The following is a 22,688-nucleotide window of genomic DNA, read 5'->3' as shown; positions in this document are numbered from 1 at the left end:
ACTTTACGAGATGGATGGCAAGAAATTAGGGATAAAGTGAACTGTCTAGCTGATGGTCCACTGATCGAAGTGGAACAATTAAAAAAAAGATGGAGTCAGTGGCGTTCCCGAACGAAAAGTAAAGCGGCTGCTTTAAGGAAAGATTATACTTAGAACAGGTGGAGGGAAAAGAAGTACTCCACCATTAACAGATCTTGAAGAAAAGGTGTTGTCATTAATTGGGAACGAAGAATTTGGATTGGAAGAAGAAAATTTATACGAGCTTGGAGCTTGCACTACAAGTTCCGTTGAACCTTTACATAATGTCTTCCTCTCCCTTACAAACATTTAAAAAGTGAATAATAAAAGATAATTAGAAAAATAATTTTCGTTTTAATTCGAGAGGAAAATACATGACCAAGATTCAAATGAATTAATGTAAAATATGAAAAATGATAAAGAAATATCATAAGAATTTATAAAAATAATATAGCGTATAATAATACTATGGGGAAAAATCAAATATGTCAATTAGTTTGTCAGGATTTATCAATTAAGATTTGTTGGGGGACTACTCGTAGATTTGGAGAGAACGAATTAGAAGTGGCGTATCCAGGTATCATCGTTAGGGATTATTGAGAATTGACTTCGGCATAAGTTTTTATTTTATAACTATATCTAAAAAGATTTACATGCAGGGGCGGATCTACATAGGGACTAATAAGACTTAAGCCCTGGGGCCCCCAAGTGTCAAGGGCCCACAAAAATTGAATTATTATCATAAATCTTTAATACTTTTTCATTAACAATGAGCACTTATCGTATAGTAAAAATTAGCTAATATTAATAATATAATAATAATGATTATAATTTATAATATTATTTGTATTAACAAAAAATGGAGTCCCATTGGACTTCAATAAGCCCTAGGCCCCGAAAAAATCTAGATCCGCCCCTGCTTACATGGCTCTAGCCCTAGTTTGGTTAAGATGAAGCATATTCCTCAAATACGTTTCTATCTAGAATTATTGTTATTAAATATTATATATATATAGAGTATTGTGTAATTATATAATAATTTAGATAAAGACATATTCAAAGATTTAATTTAATCTTCTTGCTATTTATTTTTAAGTATTTTAAGATTCTGTAACAAGTCTAAATTTTTGGTAAAACTCTTATGTCTTATTCTTATGAATGATTTTTACCAAAAATTTTACCTCCGCAAAGAAGGTATAAGACTAGCTCTCCGCACTCAGGAACCTAATTTAAGGTCTGGATCAATTCAAAAACTTTCAGAAGTGGATTGACCCGGTTATACCGGATATATTGTCCCTTGCTATCCAACTTTTACCATCGCAAACCTGACAGAATCCATGATGCATATCCCTCCAAAAAAGACTTCCTCAATGCCTGCAGGTCAGAGTTAAAATTTTAAAAATTCTGTAATTCGGTCAGCGACTCTAGCTTACTGTCTCTTCCATCATTTACAGTTTCTTAGATAACAAGCAAACATTCTAATAAGACGAAGAAAAATGTTTTTCAGCCATGAAATTGAGAATGGCAATATACAGTAGGTGCTCATAAATTTTTGCTACTCCAAAGCTACTTTGTAAATTAGACGGAATAGAAATATTGAAAGGTGTGAGAATTGAGGGCATGTCTGAAAGAGAAAGAATTAAAGATTTTAATGGAATTGGGTTTGTATCGAATATATCAATTATTAAAATTGTGTTATTAAGAACGACAATTTTTACTTAGTGTCATTCTGTGTTCTTTAATCCTTTGTACAAAATTTCTACTTGTGTAGCCTATCTGAACTAGGCAGAAAACGTTGAAGTTTGAAAATATATCGCTGTTTAAGGTTGGGGTTTAGTCTTCAAAACTAAACTACAGCATAGTTGCATATAATTTAGTGAATTTGTTTCTATGCTGTGAATCGTCACACAGTTCATCCATCACCTTGCTGTGATTTACTATGGTCAATATCAAGAGTTCTAGCACGATTCTGCAGTTTCTGGTACACATTTTTTTAAAATATCGCGTATTTCTTCAGCTACTTCAATTTCCTTTATATCAGGCTGTTAAGGTGAAATTTACACATTTCGATTTTTTCTAGAAATGATTGGAAAAAATCTCATCTGAAAGTATATTGTATTTGTACATACAGTATTTGTAATACTGTATTTCATTGAGCGTAGCTCTGCATAAATCGGAAAGTACCGTAAAATGGGGTGACTTCAGCCCACGTAGGTGACTGGCGAAAATATTAAACAATAAAAATAATTTCATACAATTTTCGGAATATGAAATAATTGTAATGTAGTTAAATCTTTTGAATTGGATATTAATTTGGTTTATAGAAAAAATATATCAAAAGATTTTTTGAGTACATTTATTTTTATATTTAGTTACCGTATGATGATAAAAATATACTTCTGAAAAGTTGATCCAGAAAAAATAAATGGTGAATGCGTTGAGTATGTAATAATTCAAATAATTATTACAGACTCAAATATGCTAAAAATAACACTAAAGTATGCTAAGACACTAAAATAATTATTAATGCCTCTAGTTTCAATTTCAAAAATTTAAAAAGATGAAGCATAATTAGTTTTTCATCAATTGCTATTATATTACGAAAGCTATTCTGTGGCCAACGATGGCCACATTCACTTTACAGAATCAATAGACCACAGAAAAGGTTAGTTATTGATTGTTTTGAGTATTATATGAATGAATTATTATTTTTATTAGGTTAAAACAATGTTGTCATATTTTTAGAAATAATGTTAAGTCATTACATGTCTAAAAGTGAGACAAGTTATGTTGTTCATAGTAAACAAACAATACAAGCTGCAGTTGAATTGTCAAATCTGGTATAATGTCACAACGAGAAGTCAGTTATTACTTCAGCATTGCAAGGACAACTTTACAAAATAAATTTAATGGAAATCATTATTTGAAAGGCGGTCAGACAGTATTGGCCACAGAAGAGGAAAAAATCATAGTTTACAATCCTACAACCTCTCCTACGTCACAAGCCATTTTCGGTTTACGTACGAGACCTGGGTAAAAAAATAACGCGCATGAACGAGAGTATCCTCTCGCCGAGATTACGTGACGGCAAGATGTGAACTCTAAATGAGGGGTTTCTCACCTCAAGATTGTAGACCCTTTCTGTACGAGAAAAAAAAGTAAAAAAAAAAAAAAAAACCATACCTGTATATGCGACCCTTCACGAGATATTTGCCTTCAAAGATCAGTTTTTTCTATGTACCAGTACTACTGCCTATTCTCCATGCTCCGCGTGGTCAAGGTGAGCGACAGCGAACCTTGACCACGCGGAGCATGGAGAATAGGCTACACGACGCTTTCTCGTGTAGTCGTGCGCTTCAGTGCTCTCTATCGCTCGCACCGAAGCGCCTGGGTAGAGGCGAGCCCCATATACCGCTTAAAACTTTATAACATCAAGTATTCCACAAACAGTCAATTGGGCTATTAGCTGGCATAGTCGCGTGGGCTAAACTTACACTAAAAATAAGTAAAACAAAAAAAAAAGTAAAACTTACAACAACGATAAACAGTGTATATCGTAATATGCTTCAGATTCACTTGCGGCTTCAAGGATCGCCCCCTATTACACTTCTCACAAATTCTATCGGAAGGCTAAACACCAATTTTCACAGCAAATTTTACATCCTCTCATCCAAGACTAATTCTTAATTCCAAAACTAATTCCTTATGCTCACCACGCAACAACATTAGAGCCCACAGGGCGGAGAGTTAAAAAAATAAGATACCTATTGGCATATTTGCAGACCTTGTTACACACTAACAGCATAACAAGGTCTGCAGTTATGCAAATAGACCAATAAAGTTTTTTTTTTTTAAACTCTTGTCCATCCTGCAGGCAATAAGAGGGCCTCTTATAGCAAGCCCATTATGAGTTCGGCCAGGCCCACAATGGGGCGGCCGGATGGTGAGGAACGGGGACCGACATATCTTGGGCATATTGCTCCACCGAAAAATGCCTGGTGTTTTTTCGACCCCGGGTCACCCAGAGTGGTAGGTTGCCACCTTGACCGCTTGGCCGTCTGGCCACCCCGATAGATATCCATAACCGTAATTTACTTTGAAAAAATCACAAATAAAAACTTCAATCCCACATACTCCATGAAAAAAATAAAATAAAACGCATAAAATTATACTGTCACGCATACGCAGTAACCAATTCCGTATAATCGAGTATATCTACATGCAAATTTAAAACAAGTCGTAACTTCTCGTACAAGGAGCGGAAGTATGACATAGATTAGGTTGTAGGATTGTAAAATTCCACCAAAAATTATTAGTCTCCATCTTATGGCACCAGAATTTGGATTTCTCATCACAACAACTGAATTACGACATGTCATAAAAGATTGCCGTATTTGGACCATAAAGAAGCAAAAATTCTTTGGCTTAGCGATATGATTTTATAAAAGGATTTTACAATGCAATAATGAGCTAGATAAACGAAGATCTGTTAATACCACAACAGGAAGAAATACAATTTCTACTAAAACTATTCACAAGTTTCCTGAGAAATTCATGTATATTCCCGTACTATAGCGTCACCGTTGCTATTAAGATATTGCAAACCAACGTCAACCAACCATGGAGTTCCCAGTTCCGAAAAAACGTAATCACGGGGCGAAATAACCATCGCAGCTAACAACCAACTATCCGCCCTGTGGACACTAAGAGGACCTCTATTAGCAAGCCCATTATGGGTTCGGCCAGACCCACAATGGGGCGGCCGGGTGGTGAGGAACGGGGGCCGACACAATGGCGTAGCGTGGGTGTCAGCCGCCCGGGGCGGAGGATAATTCGCCGCCCCCTTATTTAGATATCTTTACAAGATATTATTATTTATTGTGAAATTTTGTCGCCCCTGCCGCCCCCACTACGCTACGCCACTGGGCCGACATATCCAGTCAGATTACCCCGCCGAAAAATTTCTGGGGATTTTACGACCCGTCCGGATTCGAACCCGGGTCCCAGAGCGTTAGGCTGCCATCTTCACCCGGCCGTACTCATGGCCGATTGCCAGTTGTAAGCTGGTCGCTCGTTACATGTCAATCGAGTTTCCGATTTCTGTGAACTTACATTAATCTCTACGACAATCTTTCTACTTTTGATTTAGGTTAGTTCGAAGCCCTGTTTTCGCACAATTTTAGTTTTCTACGGCGCGGAGCTCAGTTTCGTTTTCCTAGAAAATACTTAGTTGTTTAAAATACATGTTACTTGAATCTTATTCAGATTCTCTCGTAATTGCGACACAAGATTACTTTTATATTTTTATGTAATATAATTAACACAAAATATTTTACTGATAAATATTACTATTAATAAAGTAATAACTTTTTTAAAGTTATGGCGTGTTTTGGGCGATTATCTACATAACATATTATGTCACTGACGATGATCCATGTGGACAGAAGTTAAATTATGTCGATTTCTGTGCTATTAGTTTATTAGATCTATGTCTAAATAATTAACAATTCAGTTAATTATAAATATTTTGTATAATTATTTAACGATTTTTCGTTGATAAATGGTGCTTTAATCGATGATAAAATCATCATTATGCTTATTTCTCGGTGAGTGGTTACAACATAATAATTGAAATATACAGAATATAACTTTTGCATGTGGTTTGATATGATATGTTTCTGTAATATGTTTACAGTAGGAAAGAAGAAAACCACATTTAGTTTATATCTTATATTTGAAGTAATTGATTAGAGTAAAGCAAAAGGTTCCCATCTAAAAACAGGTCTTAAACTTATTATTAACGAATAGACATAGACATATCTAGTTGTAATTTGATACGCTGAATCGATTGGTATTAAAAAAAATTACTTACGATCAACCGTTTAAAAGTTACGAACGATTTTTTATTTCCGACTGTTTGCTTCGTTTAAGAAGAACTTTATCAAGAAACATGCGGGCATTCATCGATATTAACAAAACGAATTACAGTAGAGCGTCGATAAGTGGAACGTCGGTAAGTGAAATGGCCGGAAAGTGGAACGATTTTCAGTCGGACTGTGTCGTGCTGAATCGAATGTTTTTGATACTAAATTTACTTCTAAAGTATAATTTTCATGTTTTTTATATTCTTTAATATATTTATTTTGTTTGTACAAAATGCAGAAATAATTTTTAACGATATGATAGCCTCGATGATGATTATAAAAATTTTCGTTAGGCTTAAAATCGACGAAAATTCAACACGAAGCGACACGCAACGGAGAAAAATTTAACAGGAAGCGATACGCAACGGAGAAAAATTTGAACATCGGACAGGTTAATGTATTTTTTCGTACAAAGTCGGAAACTGGAACAAATCATTAACTGGAAGGATCCCAGTCCCCAATTGGTTCCACTTTTCGACGCTCTACTGTACTTTAATTCACCGTAATACATTCCATCTACGAGAGAAAGCGACATTTAAAATGCTAAAATGGTTTGTTTACTTTAGCCTGAATATAATAAATATGTGATTTTGGGGTTACTATAGATTGTACCCTATGGAATTTTGGGACTTTGAGTATATATTTGAACTCGGGACCGAGATGAGTTCAACGATACTTTACTTTTGGACTGGAGGCAAAAAATAAAGTTATCATACTTTTTTAATGCTATCATGCAGACAACACTGTAGTTGCTAGTACTGCCATCTTGCAGTAAAGTCTGCAAACCACATTAAAAAAAGCACTGTGAAAGGTAAGAAATTGCACAAACAGTCGAATGCCACTTTCTTTTTTTCTTTTGTTCAAGAACTAATGTGAATCAATAACTAGTGACGTTAAGCACTCAGCAGCCTGACGGCAGCCTTCTTTCAGGAGGTCTGTCGGGAGCCTGAACAGTCGAACAGCACCTAGTGGAAAACTAAAATGGTGTAGAATGCATTGTGAAAGGCAAGAAATTGTAAATATGATAACTTTCTTATTTTTCATCTCCGGTCCAAAAGCAGGGTACCATTGAACTCGTCTCTGTCCCTAGAGTTCAAATATATACTCAAAGTCCCAAAATTCCATAGGGTGCAATCTACAGTACAGCTGTGATTTTTAATAATTAAATAATTTTTTAATTTTATTTTTTTCGTATTATAAATTTTTATCAGAAACTTATTTATAATACTGTCATATCACTTTCATGAACATAACAGAACATTCAAAGTAAAACAAAAAATGAAATATAAATCAAATCTGAAACACATTCATACTTCATCAGCAACTAATTTATTTTTATGTTCTTTTTAAAATTTGAAAAAGCATTGAAAAATAAAATGTTTTTCATAATATATACTACTTTGAATTTAATTTTTTAAAATCTGTTTGTAATTGTATTTATGTATATATGTGTATATTTATGTATATATTTAAATAGGTTGGTTGGATTTGTTTCAAGCCATGAAATTTCTTCCCAATATTTGAAGAAGAATATGTGTGTTTTAAAACATTTATTTCTAAGACAATGTTCATCAGAAGTTAAAACTGAAGAAATTGCTATACCTCTAAGAACAAAGAAAAAGAAATCAGAAATAATTAGAGTAAGTTTTTAAAATAATAATTGAATATCTAGTGATCTTGCTAGCTTTTTCTAACCTATAGTTTTTTGCTAATGTTGTCTTGAAAACTAGAAAAATTTAAAATTTTGTAGCAAAACAAGTAATGTAAAAAAATGCTTTTAACATAACAAAAATTGTAGATTTTATTTTGATATCTGCCAGTACAAGATTAGAAATTCTATAACTAAACTCATAGCTGTACTAAAGTCACAATTGAATGTGACTCTGTTTTTTCTGGCACCATACAGTAAAGGCAGCTTGGAAATCAAATTCTCTTTAAGGTGGACCATTGATTGATATATTCATCAAATTGCTAACATTTATTATATCTAGTTTATTGCATATTGGGATTATAATGAGAATCATTTCACTAAAATCACTTTAGAGAAATGAATCTCATCACGCTCAGTCAACAGTATGTACCAGAATTGCAAGGGCATATTCTAAAATGAAGAACACATGAGGAAAATCAGTTTAGAAACTAAGCCATTTGTGACCATTAATTAGTGGATACCTGAGAGACAGAAATCCTTGCACCTGCTGATAAGTATTATTTTAAACATGTTGTATTCCACAAGAACTCATTCTTTTTTACATTTAGATATGACTGCAGCAAAGTTCAAAGCTCTTTATATTTCTTTATTTCAATATTTCTTTATTTCCAAAGTCATAAAAACTTTCTTAGTTTGTACTGGGAATGTTTCTGGGTATCAAGACCGTAAACAATTGCAGCATTCCAAAATCAGAAAGTCTTTGTTGCAAGTTTGTTTCAAGATCTACTAGTAGTAATAATGATATTATTATTAATATAATAATAAAAATCTGTTTGTTTATAGCTTCATTTGTTGTCTTTCTTTCTCAATAGATAGTGTTCTTTATAATACATTGTAATATTTATTATTTATTTTTATTTGTTATAGTTATGTTGTTATTATTAATATAACATTCGAAGTTGGACTGTTGACCAGGTGGTTCTATTTCATATCACTCAGCATTGCTATTTTTTATTTAGAATTTGTCTTATCTCATTTAAGGAACTGAATGAATATTAAGGTCTCTATTACTCAGAAAAGACAGTTTTCTGAGCAATAAAGACCTTAATATTCGTTCAAAGAAACCTTTTTCAAGGCTACAGAATTTTTGGCATGCCGCATAAAAACGCCAGAAATCCCGGGGTTACCGGCATGCTGGTTAAACGGCAACTAAAATATAAAATTAACTAGATCTAACAAAACAATTTTCTCTTAGTATTAAATGAAAATGAAAAAATAATCTCTTGGCCATCACAGCAGGATGCTGCAAGAACAAAGGAAGTTTTTTGTACTCAATCTGGTTTTCCTGGAATTATAGACACTATCGATAGAAAGCATATGGCTATTAAGACATCAACTGAAGAAGCAAGAGATTATTTCAGTAGAAATAAGTATTACTCTGTCATCCTATAAGTTTAGTTGTAATGAGAAAATGGTATTTTTAGACTGCTATGTAGGTGACAATGCATCAATGTATGATGCATTTTTAGATGATCAGTATTGTATCAAAGAGTAAACACCAGTGATAGATTCTTCAGCTGTGATGATAGTAATTATTCATTAGCTGAACATTTGCTCATGCCATATTGAGATAATGGGAATCTCAATAGAGTGCAAATATAATACAATAATAAATTATTAAAATGTAGAAATGAAATTGAGTGTGTACATCTTGTTGGAAGATTCAGACTGCTAACGTTTTTAGTTGTGTTAAGTGGACTTGTTTGTAAAATCCAGGGCTGTGGAGTCGGTAGATTTTTACACGACTCTGACTCTGACTTTTCCTTATCATTCGACTTCGATTTCGACCAGGGGTGGACTTGTTAACAAAGTAGGCCCGAAAATTCTGACGTCATCACATAACCTCAGAATATAAGCTTCAATAAATATAGTTCTAATAAAGATAGAACGTAGAAGCTTTTTTATTCTAAAGCTAAAATACTCCTCTAAGTAATGATATAGTCAATATATAAATATGTATTCAATAATTTTTACTTTTCCAGCTGTTATATATAATAAAGGAAAAGTGTAGCGATCAGTCAAAAAATTATCCCCCCAAATATTTGCATTTTTGGACTCAAGACACCTCGAAATGTCGAGGTATGCAAAAGATTCAGGTTTTTTTTCTGAATGTACAAATGTTAGACTGTATGGGGGGCACAATTTTGAATCAGAGTCAGATGGTTTAACACAGGAGTTATTAAGCTTCAAAATGGTTGAACTGAATCGGTTCGTACACATTCTAACATCCATTCCGTGTGTACAGAAAAAACTGTGGATGTTTTTGCACTTCTCTATGTTTCGAGGCTTTCCGAGTCCAAAAGAGTAAAAATCTGGGAAAGTCATTTTTTGACTGATTGTCATTCTGTTCGTTTGTTATAGGCAATGTTTCCTCTAAGCTGCATGGCTGCGCACTGCTCAAATCGTTGCCGTGCATGAGAATTTGTGTGTCGCGCAGGCGAGCATGCATACTGATTTGAATTGTTGTTTACTTATTTCTCACTCTGTCTGCAACATGATTATTACTATGTATATTTTGATTAAATAATAGGTTAAGAATGAGAAATATAACTTTTAGACTGGTAGAGAAAAAGATTTCTTATTTTGCCATGATGATTAATTTATTATTTTTCATCTCTGTTATAAACTGAATTACTCCTTGCAAAAAAAATCACTTCTATTAAGTCAGCGTTCACTGAAGCTCTTAAATCATATTTAATAATTTTAAGAATGGAAAATAAATGCTCTACTGAAATGGTTGGTGGCAATGCTGTCACAATCAATGCTATATCTTGGATAATGTCTGGATAGTGCAGTATTGCCGTTTTAACATCCAAACTTGAAGAGTGATCAATGTGATTTATTTTTTCCAGTGCATAATAAATATCATCTTCAAATTTTGTAAGATTTTCTTTTCTGTTTGTAGTCATATTAGAACTCAAGCTTAATTTTGAGGGTAGAGATGAGTTTTATTAAAAAAAAAAAAATAGCAGATGAGCCAGATGTTGCTTGGGCAAAAAGTAACAATAATGAAGATTAAGATTATTAGATTATATCCCATTTTACCCATTTTCACTTGGTGCAAGAATTAGGTTCCCCTCTTCCAAGTCTAATTAGAAAATTTTTAGATGAGTCTAAAAGTATGTTTGATTTTTCGCAAAAGCAAAAAAAACCACATCTAAAATAGTACAGTAGAAATGGAATTCTTCAGGGTAATCCTTAACCCTCTTCCTCTCACTCCGCGAGAGGAATTTCAAAAAATCCCTTCTTAGTGTACATTCTTATAATGTATCCTAACTAGGTTAAGAATGAGAAATATAACTTTTAGACTGGTAGAGAAAAAGATTTCTTATTTTGCCATGATGATTAATTTATTATTGGGACCTTGAATAAGTTCTCGCTGTTTTACAGCAGGGGGCGTTACTAGAACTGTGTGCGTGTATTTTTAGATGGTGACGCATCTGTAAGGAAGTACAATAAGCGACCTTGAAAATCAGTATATGTCATTTCGCCAAAGTGTTAACAACTTTTTTTCTTGTGGTGTTAAAAATGTCGCATTTTGTGCCAAAAAAAGAGTATTTGCGGGGAATTTTATTGCACTATTTTATTCAAAAAAAATCTGCAGCTGAAGCATACAGAATTTTTGTTGAGACTTACGGTGACCATGCTCTGTCGGAAACAACATGCAGAGATTGGTTTAGACGCTTCAAAAATAATGATTTTGACATTGAAGATAAAAAACGTTCTGGCGCACCGAAAAAGTTTGAAGACGAGGAATTGGAGGCATTACTTCATGAAGACTCATGTCAGACGCTAGCTGAACTTGCAGAATCATTAGGAGTTGATCATACAACAGTTTCAAAACATTTGAAAGGAATTAGGAATGATTCAAAAGCAAGGACATTGGGTGCCGTATGAGTTGAAGCCGAGAGACGTCGAACGGCATCTTTTCACATGTGAACAGCTGTCTCAACGGCAGAAAAGGAAAGGTTTTCTGCATTGTATCGTGACTGGGGATGAAAAGTGGATTCACTACGATAATCCTAAGTGTAGAAAATCATGGGGTAAGCCTGGCCATGCATCAACATCATCGGCAAAGCCGAATATCCATGGCTCAAAGCTTCTGCTCTGCATTTGGTGGGATCAGCTAGGTGTAGTTTATTATGAGCTGCTCAAACCGAATGAAACCACAGGAGATCGCTATTGACTACAATTGATGTGTTTGAGCCAAGCATTAAAAGAAAAACGGCCATTGTACGAGCAGAGACATGACAAAGTGATTTTGCAACATGACAATGCTCGGCCACATGTTGCACAACCGGTGAAAACCTACTTGGAAACACTTAAATGGGAAGTCCTACCCCACCCGCCGTATTCACCAGACATTGCCCCTTCCGATTATCACTTGTTCCGATCGATGACACATGGCCTGGCTGGGCAGCACTTCCATTCTTATGAAGATGCCAAAAATTGGGTTGATTCTTGGATAGCCTCAAAAGACGTATCATTATTCTGACGTGGAATTCAAATGCTGCCAGAACGATGGGAGAAAGTAGTGGCTAGTGATGGACAATACTTTCAGTAACATGTTTTGTATGACTTTTTTTAAATAAAGCATTAATTTTTATGAAAAAACAGCGAGAACTTATTCAAGGTCCCAATATTTTTCATCTCTGTGATAAACTGAATTACTCCTTGCAAAAACTTTCAACTCCTACATTTTAACTTTCAACTCCTAACCGTTTGAACTTTAAGCTTATTATTATTATTATTATTATTAACCCATCTCAATTATATAATAAGATTGTGAATGCTAATAACGAGTAAAATAGTCATTAAGTCCGACCAAACTAGAGATACGACACGTGACCCCTTCTATGTCTCTACCCTGTCGAGCTTTAATTAAGAATCAAAATTTAATAGCACTAATGCCTTTTATATACATGCTACTATGCCAAATTTTGTTGCTTAAACTTTACTCATTCTGAGGTATTGTTTAATATTTCAGAGCAGAATAAAGAAATTAAATAAATTAGACACCAAAATACGAGCATGCGCGCGCAAATTTTTCCCTTTTTTGACATTTTTTGGGTTTGAGAGATCTCCAAACGTATAGATTTGCAAAAAATTCAGAGGGCAAATATGACACAATTCAAATACTTTTTCATTTTTTTATATACAAAACAAATTGGGAAAATAAAAAGGAGTCGGGGGAATTTTTGACGACTCCGACTAAAACACCAAAACTCCACGACTGACTCCAACTCCACAGTTCTAGTTAAAACAATTATTGGTGCATGCATTCTGTACAACATTTGTATACAAACTTATGATGTGACAGAAGTAGATTATTATTTTCGTGAACAAGGAAGTGAAGAAACTACAATGCATCCTGCTGTCAGAAAAGCTACAACAAAGAATGATGACATTGCAAATGGAATGTTTGTTAGATCTTAAAAATTTTAGAACATTTGGTCAGTAAAATATTTGTTTCAATATCTTAATTGATATATTTATTTGAACAAAAGTAGAAATATTCATACTATATTTGTATGATTTTGTTTGATTATTATTATATGTATTGATATATTGTAAATAATAGTGTAAGATCCACCAGGGTGGTAATTGTGTTTTATATCTAAAAACCATCCACCGCTTATTGGGCTCCGATTGCAAGTCGGCTTCTCTAAGTAGGATGGCTTCCTTAAGATTTATTTTATTTTATCAGAAGTTTGCAAAACCCCTGAATGACGTTTTCTCCTGACACCAGTTAATCTTTAAACTTAGCGGGTTAATGCGCTTTAAACCTCACGGAATAACGAGTGGGAGGGTCGCGAGTTTGGAAAGGTGCTGGAAGGATTTGAGTCATTGATAAATCCATTTAACAAACAAAACAAGGTTTAATAAATGCATACATTGAGAAATGCAATAAACGATCCAAATTAACGCTATCTTAACTCTAGATTCTAACCGCGTGAGAGAGAGTTTAACAAAATTTTCCCGAGTATGACATACTACCTTGACAATTGGTAGACTTGACGTTGACTTGCAATTCAGTCTTGTAGGAAAAAGTTCATTTCTATTTGTTCTTAGAGTTCTCTTCTCTGTCACAAGATATAAGTCTTGATTCTTCTACTTGGCATATCCTGCCTTCGGAAGAATAATTTGGCTTGGTCTTAGGACGAGGCTTATGGAACACCTTCACGTCTTTTCTCTCTCTAATTTCTCGGTAGATTCTTAACTATTCATTGGAGAAACCAAATGGACTTTCTCTTGCGATGAAAGTCTTCAGCAAACTCCTCGATTTGGGTGCGAAGTTTGATAATATTCCTCAGTTCCACCCAATCAACTCATTACAATATTACATAATGAAAGGAGTAGAAAGGGGTAGAATCGCTTGACGTCATCATATCAAAGTTGATGATAAATGATCTCCTTAACGGAAGTTAATATATTCACTCACCACACCAGTTTGTTTAAAATCAGTACTCACATCCAAACTGATTTATCTAATTATCCGTAAATGAATTATCTATTTATTTATGGAGAAAACTAAAACTGATAAATTTATTTATCAGTTTTAGTTTTCTCCATAAATAAGATCATAAAAATTTTAGTTCATGTTTTTATAACTCATATCTCTACTAGTGTGTAAATTTCTTCATGGAAAAACTGAAATCTTTGTTAGTCTTCCAATTAAATTTATTACTTTTTAATCTATTCTTACATGTTTATGATGATAGTAAAGAATATATATTTTTTTCTTATATGAAATTGGATGATCATCACAATTAATAAAAATAAAACTTTTAAAGAAATAAGAACTTTAGCATATTACTGAAAATATCAATTAAACTTCATATTTATATATGCACTTCCAGTATTCATATCTCAAGTTCAGTATTGTGCCATGTTTTCACTATAGTTGTGATTTACATGTGATACTTAGTTGATACTAGCCCCAAGTATACTGACTAAAGTCAAAGCATAGATATGGTGCTTTATGCTGTCAGTTTATGTATCTGTGTAAAAAGTTGCTGATTATGTGATGCATTTAATATCATGTTACTTTCTGTAGCATGATATAAATTACAGTGGAATCTTGTTTAATGAGCATAATTCATTCCAGAATCTTACTCGTTAAGCGAAACAATTTTTCCCATATAAATTAATGTAAAATATGATAATGCATTCCACGCTGAAAAAGTACTCAAATATTTTATGTATAATGTTTATTCAAAGAAAATTATACAATATACATTGTTAAGGAGCATGAATCATCTTCATCTTTTCTTCTAGCATGAAATGAATCCATATACAGAATGAACCAACCTGAAATGTGAATTTGATTTGCAGAAAACAAAAAATCGCAGATAATATGTCTGATAAACATGCCAAACGATATGCCAAATTCTTGGGCTATGTAAAGGCTATAATTAAATATTAGAAATTAATTAATTTGACTAGAGGTAGGCAGTTATGCTTTCAACTTGTATTAAATTTAATAATTATAAATAATTAATTTTTAATTTAGACATTTAAAAAATTTAATTAGGAATTGGTCATTAAATTTATTACGAGATGGCAAATTAATTAATTTCTACTATTTAATTATAGCCTTTACATACCCCAAGAATTTGACTATGTGTTTATTTAAAATGTGTTTGTTTATGTATTTATTTTAATTAATGTTTAATTATTTTAATTTATGTGTTTATTTGTGTGTGTATTTTATTTTGTGTGTTTAAAAATGTGTTTATTTAAAATAATTTTATTAGGATTCATAATCATAGATATGTATTTTGTGTTTGGTATTTTTTTTTATTTAATTTTTTACTATTTATTTTATAATCTTACTGTATATTAAGTCAATGTTAAGTATTCTAAGCATATTTTTATAAGTCTAAGAGTCTTATTTAAAAAATTTTTGTACATATACTTTTTATTCATTAAGTCAAAAATTATAGATCTTTCTATGTTTAGTTAAATATTCCTGTAAATGTTTGTCTTTGTGGAACTTTTTCATCAATATGGATTTTTTCATTGCCCTTTAAAATATTTGTATTAAAATACAATGCGATGAAGCCTTTTTACAGGAATTTTAATATTTTTGTAATTTTACTATTATGTAAATTATTGTAGGCAGCTCCAACTACAGTAGTAAAGGTCTGTTGTGAGATGTACACTTCAGTCTTTATGGCATTTTTTTATCAATGTGGACTCTCTTATTGTTTTTTAAAATATTTATATTAAAATAGTTAAATATTTTTCTTTATAAGTTTTTTAGATTCATTTTTCTTATATATAGTTTCAAAATAATTTTTGGGATTGACTTTTGTACAAAGAATTTACATTTTTTACTTGTAAACAATTGTTTCTTTTTATTATTTTTTAAACTGTTTATACTGTTTATTAGCTGTCTTAATGATTTCCTCTTTGTAGAACTTTATTTATCTGAGCATAATTTTGCTTTCAGGGACTCATCAGACAACTTTTTATAGGCAATAATGGGAATGTCCTTAGAGTTGTTAAGCTTTTCGGCCAGTTTTATGATACAGATACAGGGGTGTAGTCACATGGCACAGCAAGGGATAATGTTTTTCCACACTAAAATCTATAGCCCCTCTCTGTCTGATACACTGCTGCTACTTCATATGAGTTTAAAAGTAAACATCATAAAAATAAATTTCACAAGCAGTTGACCACTACATAAAACAGAAACAGGCACATCAGACTCAAATACTAGGCTACATAAACAACCATGAGGTAAAGAAGAATAAAATTAAATACCCTTTTTTTTATTAAGCATTGTCATGTATATGACCTGCAAGGAGCTGACATAACAGTATGCTAGCTCCTTGGATAAGCTAGTTACTAGTGATCTGGGCTATTGCATTTTTCAGTAACCTACCTACCTATGCTACTTTACACAAATCTACACAAGCCGTTAGTGATTTGGGTGACCCACACTAAAATTTCTGGTTAAATCTGTAAAATTAGATATAACAGAATAAAATTCATTACATTCATACAATATAAGAATTTAATAACTATCATTTACCCAGGAAATTAATTGTATGAATGTTCAAATAATGAATTTTATTCAAATTGTTATATCTAATTTTACAGAAAAATTGATTAAATCTTGTGACTTTATTCAATAAAGAATTTCTGTAAAATTATTCATAATAAAATAAATTTTACAGAATAATATCATAATAATAATAATATAGGATGATCCCATTACAAGAGGGAACATAATTTAAACATTTGATAATTTTACATTAATAATAGTATATATCTTGAATTACAAAAAAATAATTTTGTTTATATCTCGTTACCAGATTTGTTGCTGGCCTTCTCGGACAGTTTTAACATATTTAATGAAAAAATTGTACAATCTTGTTATTATAGTTGGGCTCATTTGAAACAACTTTTTATAGAATTCATTAATTGATTTACTCTCAGATAGAGTGGAAATACCATATTTTTCCCTAATCTCTGTACTGCCTCTGCATGAACATATTATATGGAAGGTTGAAATTTGCTCTTGACATAATTTGCATGTTTCGTTTCTGATCTTTATATAATTCTGATCCACTAATATATAAAAACTGTTTAGTTGGAGCTACATATAAAATTTTTTTATCATAAATGGTAGGTGAAAATTAGTATGTGAGAGTTCGAATTGACTGACAAATCGCAGATTTAAATTAGTCATTATCTTGACATCAATAACCAAAGTCCAAACCAAAAACTGACCCGTCTTAGGGGAATGACTGTACCTCCCCCTCCCCTCGAAACGCGAAACTGAGTCACACTCGGAACTAAAGACAAAATTCGCTTATTGGCGAGAAAATTAACGAGGGGACGAAATAAAAAGGAGGGGAACAAGAACCAAGGGGTCGTCATTTGTAGCTCCCTCGTAGCGGGTCGTTGTCGTCATTCGTAGCTCCCTCGTAGCGGGTCGTCGTCGTCATTCGTAGCTCCCTCGTAGCGGGTCGTCGTCGTCATTCGTAGCTCCCTCGTAGCGGGTCGTCGTCGTCATTCGTAGCTCCCTCGTAGCGTCGTCGTCATTCGCAGCTCCCTCCTCCGACCGGACTCGAAGCCGAAAACGGACAGCCGAAGCCGCTCTGCCACTACGGATTGTGTATTGACTGTGCCACCTGACGCCGATACTTGTACTTGAGGTATGACGGCCATTTCTTTGTAAACTCTCTCTCGGGTTCGAACTTTCCTATGTTAGTACGTAAGTTTTCTGTCAATGTTATTCGGTGTAACTGTTCGTTATCGTTTCGTAAATAAATTCTGTTTATTCTTGTATTTGGTATCATTTATTCGAATCTCGCCTCTGTCTTATCAACGATCCCACTCTTTCCTCCTCCACTCGACCTGACAAGTAATTAGTTCCAGACTGGACAAGCCATCCTTGACAGTGGGCAGGTCTTAACCGACCTGTGAACCGAGAAAAGGAGGTCCGACACCGTCCGACCTCCCGGGGTCCCCACAAGTATATTCGTTTGAAAGAGGAAAATTTAAGTTCTCCATATACCAGGGATGAAATTTTGAACTCTGTAATTTAACTCTTTCTTGATGGATAGAGTTGTTAAACAAATTTTCCATTAATGTAGAGTTACCAAATTGCCAGTCTTCTTCTGTGTTTCCAAATAAAATGGGAGAAATTCCATATTTAGCCAACATTTGACTAAATTTAGTGAACCAATTGTTGACATAATTTTTCTTTGTTACTGTTAAACTTTTCAGATTATTTAATATGGTATTAATTCAAGGGTTTTCACTAGTAATCAGTTTTTTATAAAATTTTTGTATTCTTAATACCAAATAAAGCTCCAATTGTAGTCAGTTTGTGTCATGACGTATGGCATATCCAGGGACTGCTCTTACAGAATAATATATTAGCATATATTACTCTAATTCTTGGAAGAATATTATACTTTGATAAAAATTTTTAAAATAATAACAGTACATAGTTTTCCAAAGTTTACATTGATACCATATCAAGACTAATCAACAAAACAGATGAAAAAACTTTTGTGTTTAGATATTGTCTTTCAGTTACAATAATTATAACTCATAAAATAGAAAAAATATATAAAGATAAAATCTACTAGCTATAGTTTTGATAAATTATTTTTTATCATCTTCAGGCATTCAAAATAAATTAATTGGAATTTCAAAAATAATGGTTTCAAACACAATTATATAGCATATATATTTTAAAATGCAACAGTATTCTTAAAGATTTAGATATAATGATATACAGTGATATAAAGAAAAAAATTATATAATAATATATGCAAATTTTAAATATTAAAATTTCTTACTGGAGTTTCATAGAAGTGTAATCTAATGCATTTGAAGGTTTGAGTGGGTCTATCACATAGCCTTGATGTTAAAATGTATAAAATTTTCCAGATAGAAAGCAATTCAGAATTCAAATAAGACTTAACATGATGGAAAAATTCATTTTGTTGAAATTGATTAAAAATAAAATTAAGTAGATATTAATTTGTTAGAAAAGAGCAGATATTAGTTTGATAAAAAAAGATTCATATAAAAAATTATTTTGTGACTAATTACATGTGAAAATACAGTATAATCAAAATAATTTAAAAAAAAATTAACTGGTTGCTGCACAAAATCTTAAGATCATTACTTTTCAGTTTGTAATCAAGAATAGATAATTGAATTTTTAAAAAAGTATTATTGTTTTTTACATATTATTTTTATAATATATCTTCAAAATAAATTAAGCTAATAAAAAATCCTAAATTAAAAAAAATATGTATGTTTTAGGATTCCTCTTTTGTTGATTGGTGTAGAGTGAAGATTACTGCTGGTAAAGGAGGTGATGGCTGTATATCTTTTCTTCATCTATGGTGCAATCCTAATGCAGGTCCTGATGGAGGAGATGGAGGACATGGTGGACATGTAATTTTTGAAGGTAAAAAATATCTTTTAGTCAAATGTTGTTTGGAAATTTTATCTAATAATATAATTAAATATTTAATTTACAGCATTATAAAATGTTGTTCCTTAATTGTTTCAAATTCTTTACACACACAATAATTAAAATTACATTAATAAGTTAAATCTAAGATTTTAATAGTAAAGTAAAATCTACAGACTGGAACTGAATGAGATTCTATAAACTTTCCAGCTTAAGCAGGTGATCTGTCATAGGTAGGCTGGAACAAAATAATCATTTTTTAAAATGTGTTTTACCAAGTTTTTGTCTAGACATGGTGTTTGCAGTATTTAGTAGAATGACTTCAAAATAAAAGAAAAAGAGTGTAGAAAACAAAATATACATTTGTTTATACAATATATTCTCAATTAAAAAAAATCAAGAGTGCATTTTAAGTATATATTTTTATATTTTTACTGAGTATTCATATATTCTTACTAAGTAAAGCTTCTCCCTGAAAATGTAATTTAAGCTTTATACTCTCAAGCTCTTCAGCATTGTCTTAGTCATAATTAATGGTATAGTAGTCAACATTTTCAATAGTATGTTCTTTCTAAACTGTATCAATCTATCACAGTGGTTCCCAACCGGTGTTCCGTAAGCATCTCCCAAGTGTTCCGCAGATTTAGTCGCAAATCAGAAAGTGTACAATCGTATTCGAGCCACTGAATATCAAAAAATTAAAATCATAAAATTTTCATAAACTTAAATATATATGTACGACTTGTACTTATGGAGTGTACTACTGTTTTGAATAAGATAAAGGCAATGATAAAAACTGAATGAAATATGTAAAAAACATCAGGTGCAAGTTTCCCATTAAAGTTATTTAGGTATATTTTTTCCTGTCTTAGAATTGGCGTTAATAATATGAGTAGAGATTTTGAATTATAACTGCTCAATTCTAATAAAATAACTGATGACAAGCTTATGTATTTCATATTAACTTAAGTAAGTGTTCCGCTAAAGAAAATTGCTCACAAAAGTGTTTCGCATCCTAGAAAAGGTTGGGAACCACTGATCTATCAGGATAGTAGACCACTCTTAATACTGTTTTAAAACCAAAATGAGCTTATGCCAAGAATACACAGATGTAAAGTACAAAATAAATGAGGACAGAAAAAGAAAACATAACCAATATTTTTTGAAGTTTGAATACAAAGTTGAGTAGAGCAGTGGCGTAGTGTGGGTGTCAGCTGCCCGGGGTGGAGGAAAATTTTGCCGCCCCCTTATTTAGGTATTTTTACAAGATATTATTATTTATTGTGAAATTTTGCTGCCCCCACTATGCTATGCTGCTGGAGTAGAGCAAGTTTCTTCTTTCTAAACACTGAAATTTTTTTCAGTGTGTGTGTCAAAGGTCTCTCACAATGATGATCACACTGATCACAATTCTTATTTTGATTTAAAAAATTACAGATACTTTTTCAGATTACTTACAATTACAGATAAATAATTACAGATTTCTTGTAGAAAACAAAAATATTAAGCTACCTTAATTTAATTTTTAAGTAAACCATACTATTATATTAAAAGTAATTATTATCAACTTTAGAAACAGAGTTATTCTTATCCAAAAAAAAAATTCATTTTGTTTAATACAGTTAAAAATAATTTATAATTTTCAGAATTAGAAAGTGTCTAAAATATTTGTTTTTTAAATCCATTTTCAGCTAAATCAAATGTTAAAAGTTTAAAAAATGTGAATTCACTATATCGAGGATTACCAGGAGAGAAAGGAAGATCCTGTCATATGCATGGTGCAAATGCAGATCATACAATAATTGAAGTAATAAATGAATTTATATTTTTCTAAATATAATTTTAATCATTAATGTTCATAACTGCCATATTTGAAGAGAATGAAAATATATTTGAGTATTTTTTATTTTAATGTTTCTGTTACATATAAACCCAAGAAAAAAATAGTTGCCTATATTTTTTAGAAGTAAAATTTATTGAAAGTATTTTTATATAAAGTAAAAATCATTATTACTTTTAAATTAATAAATAGCTAAATTCATTATTTCTTTTTCTTTCCAAATCGGTAATCAATACAAATTCATGAAATTGCTTGAATTTTTATTAATTACTTCTTTATGTTGAAACTATGTCCTTTAAGTCATATTTTTTGACACACCATGAAGTGTTTATACCAGGGCTACGGAGTCGGTAAAAAAACATTTGACTCTGACTCCAACTCTGACTCCAACTCTGGCAAAATTACATACCAAGTTGTTTTATGGAGGGCAGAGGCGCTCATAGGGGGTTACCCTACTCTGAATTCTGAAAGGAGCCCCGGCATTTACTCAAATACTTTTATAGTTAGTATTTTTAAAATTCAACTTACATTAATATTTATTTGTATAAAAATTAATTTTTAACAAATATTTAATAAGAGGAAAAAGGGGAGCAATAAAATTCTACATCTACATATCTTATTGCATTCTACATCTACATATCTTATTGCATTCTACATCTTTCATATCTATATAGCTTTTGTACTTCAGTTTCCCATTTCCAGAAAAGTTAGTCTAACTAAAAAGTGTGCGATCTAGCTAATTCAGCCCCTTGTTCAGAAAAGAAAAATATATACTCTGATTAGTTGGCTCATTCAGAGAAATAGAGTATTTATTTAGAGCAGGAATAATGAAGAAATGAATTAATAATAATCAAATTCAATTGGGTCAAAATAATTTAACTACTAAACACAAATACTACAAAGAAAACTTAATGCATATTTAATAAATTAAATTGTTGCATTTTGTATTTAAAATAAATGAATTATAACAAAACACAAAAACATTTTAAAAAATTAGAAAATTTATTTTATATGTATTTTTATTTAAATAAAAAAAACTAAATTAAATTTAAAATGTCGGAGTCGAAGTTGAAACATTTTTCCCGACTCCAACTCGACTCCTCTGGCCAGAAATTCCTCCTGACTCCAACTCCACACGACTAGTTTTGATTTTATGCACATCAACAATAGATTTTAAAAATGCTGTAGAAAACATACATAAGCCAACAGATGAGGGCACCAGCCCAAAACACATATTGGTATTTG

The 22,688-nt window shown here is 31.9% G+C and overlaps 1 protein-coding gene across 1 annotated transcript in view; it reads left to right on the top strand.

Moving 5' to 3' along the window:
• The first annotated feature begins 5,447 nt into the window (after positions 1 to 5,447).
• LOC136982957 (mitochondrial ribosome-associated GTPase 2) overlaps positions 5,448 to 22,688 on the top strand; it is a 37,431-nt gene continuing 20,190 nt past the window's right edge. The window contains exons 1-4 of the mRNA XM_067279528.1: positions 5,448 to 5,624; positions 7,420 to 7,582; positions 19,450 to 19,597; positions 21,295 to 21,410. Of these exons, the coding sequence (XP_067135629.1) occupies positions 5,611 to 5,624; positions 7,420 to 7,582; positions 19,450 to 19,597; positions 21,295 to 21,410 (441 nt within the window). The 5' untranslated portion in view covers positions 5,448 to 5,610. The remainder of the gene's footprint in view (positions 5,625 to 7,419; positions 7,583 to 19,449; positions 19,598 to 21,294; positions 21,411 to 22,688) is intronic.

The sequence above is a fragment of the Centruroides vittatus genome, unplaced genomic scaffold (genome assembly GCF_030686945.1).
Source record: "Centruroides vittatus isolate TY-2023 unplaced genomic scaffold, ASM3068694v2 contig_875, whole genome shotgun sequence".
NCBI lineage: Eukaryota > Metazoa > Arthropoda > Arachnida > Scorpiones > Buthidae > Centruroides > Centruroides vittatus.
Note: the sequence above shows the minus strand (reverse complement) of the source record. Positions and strands in the feature narration are given on the sequence as shown.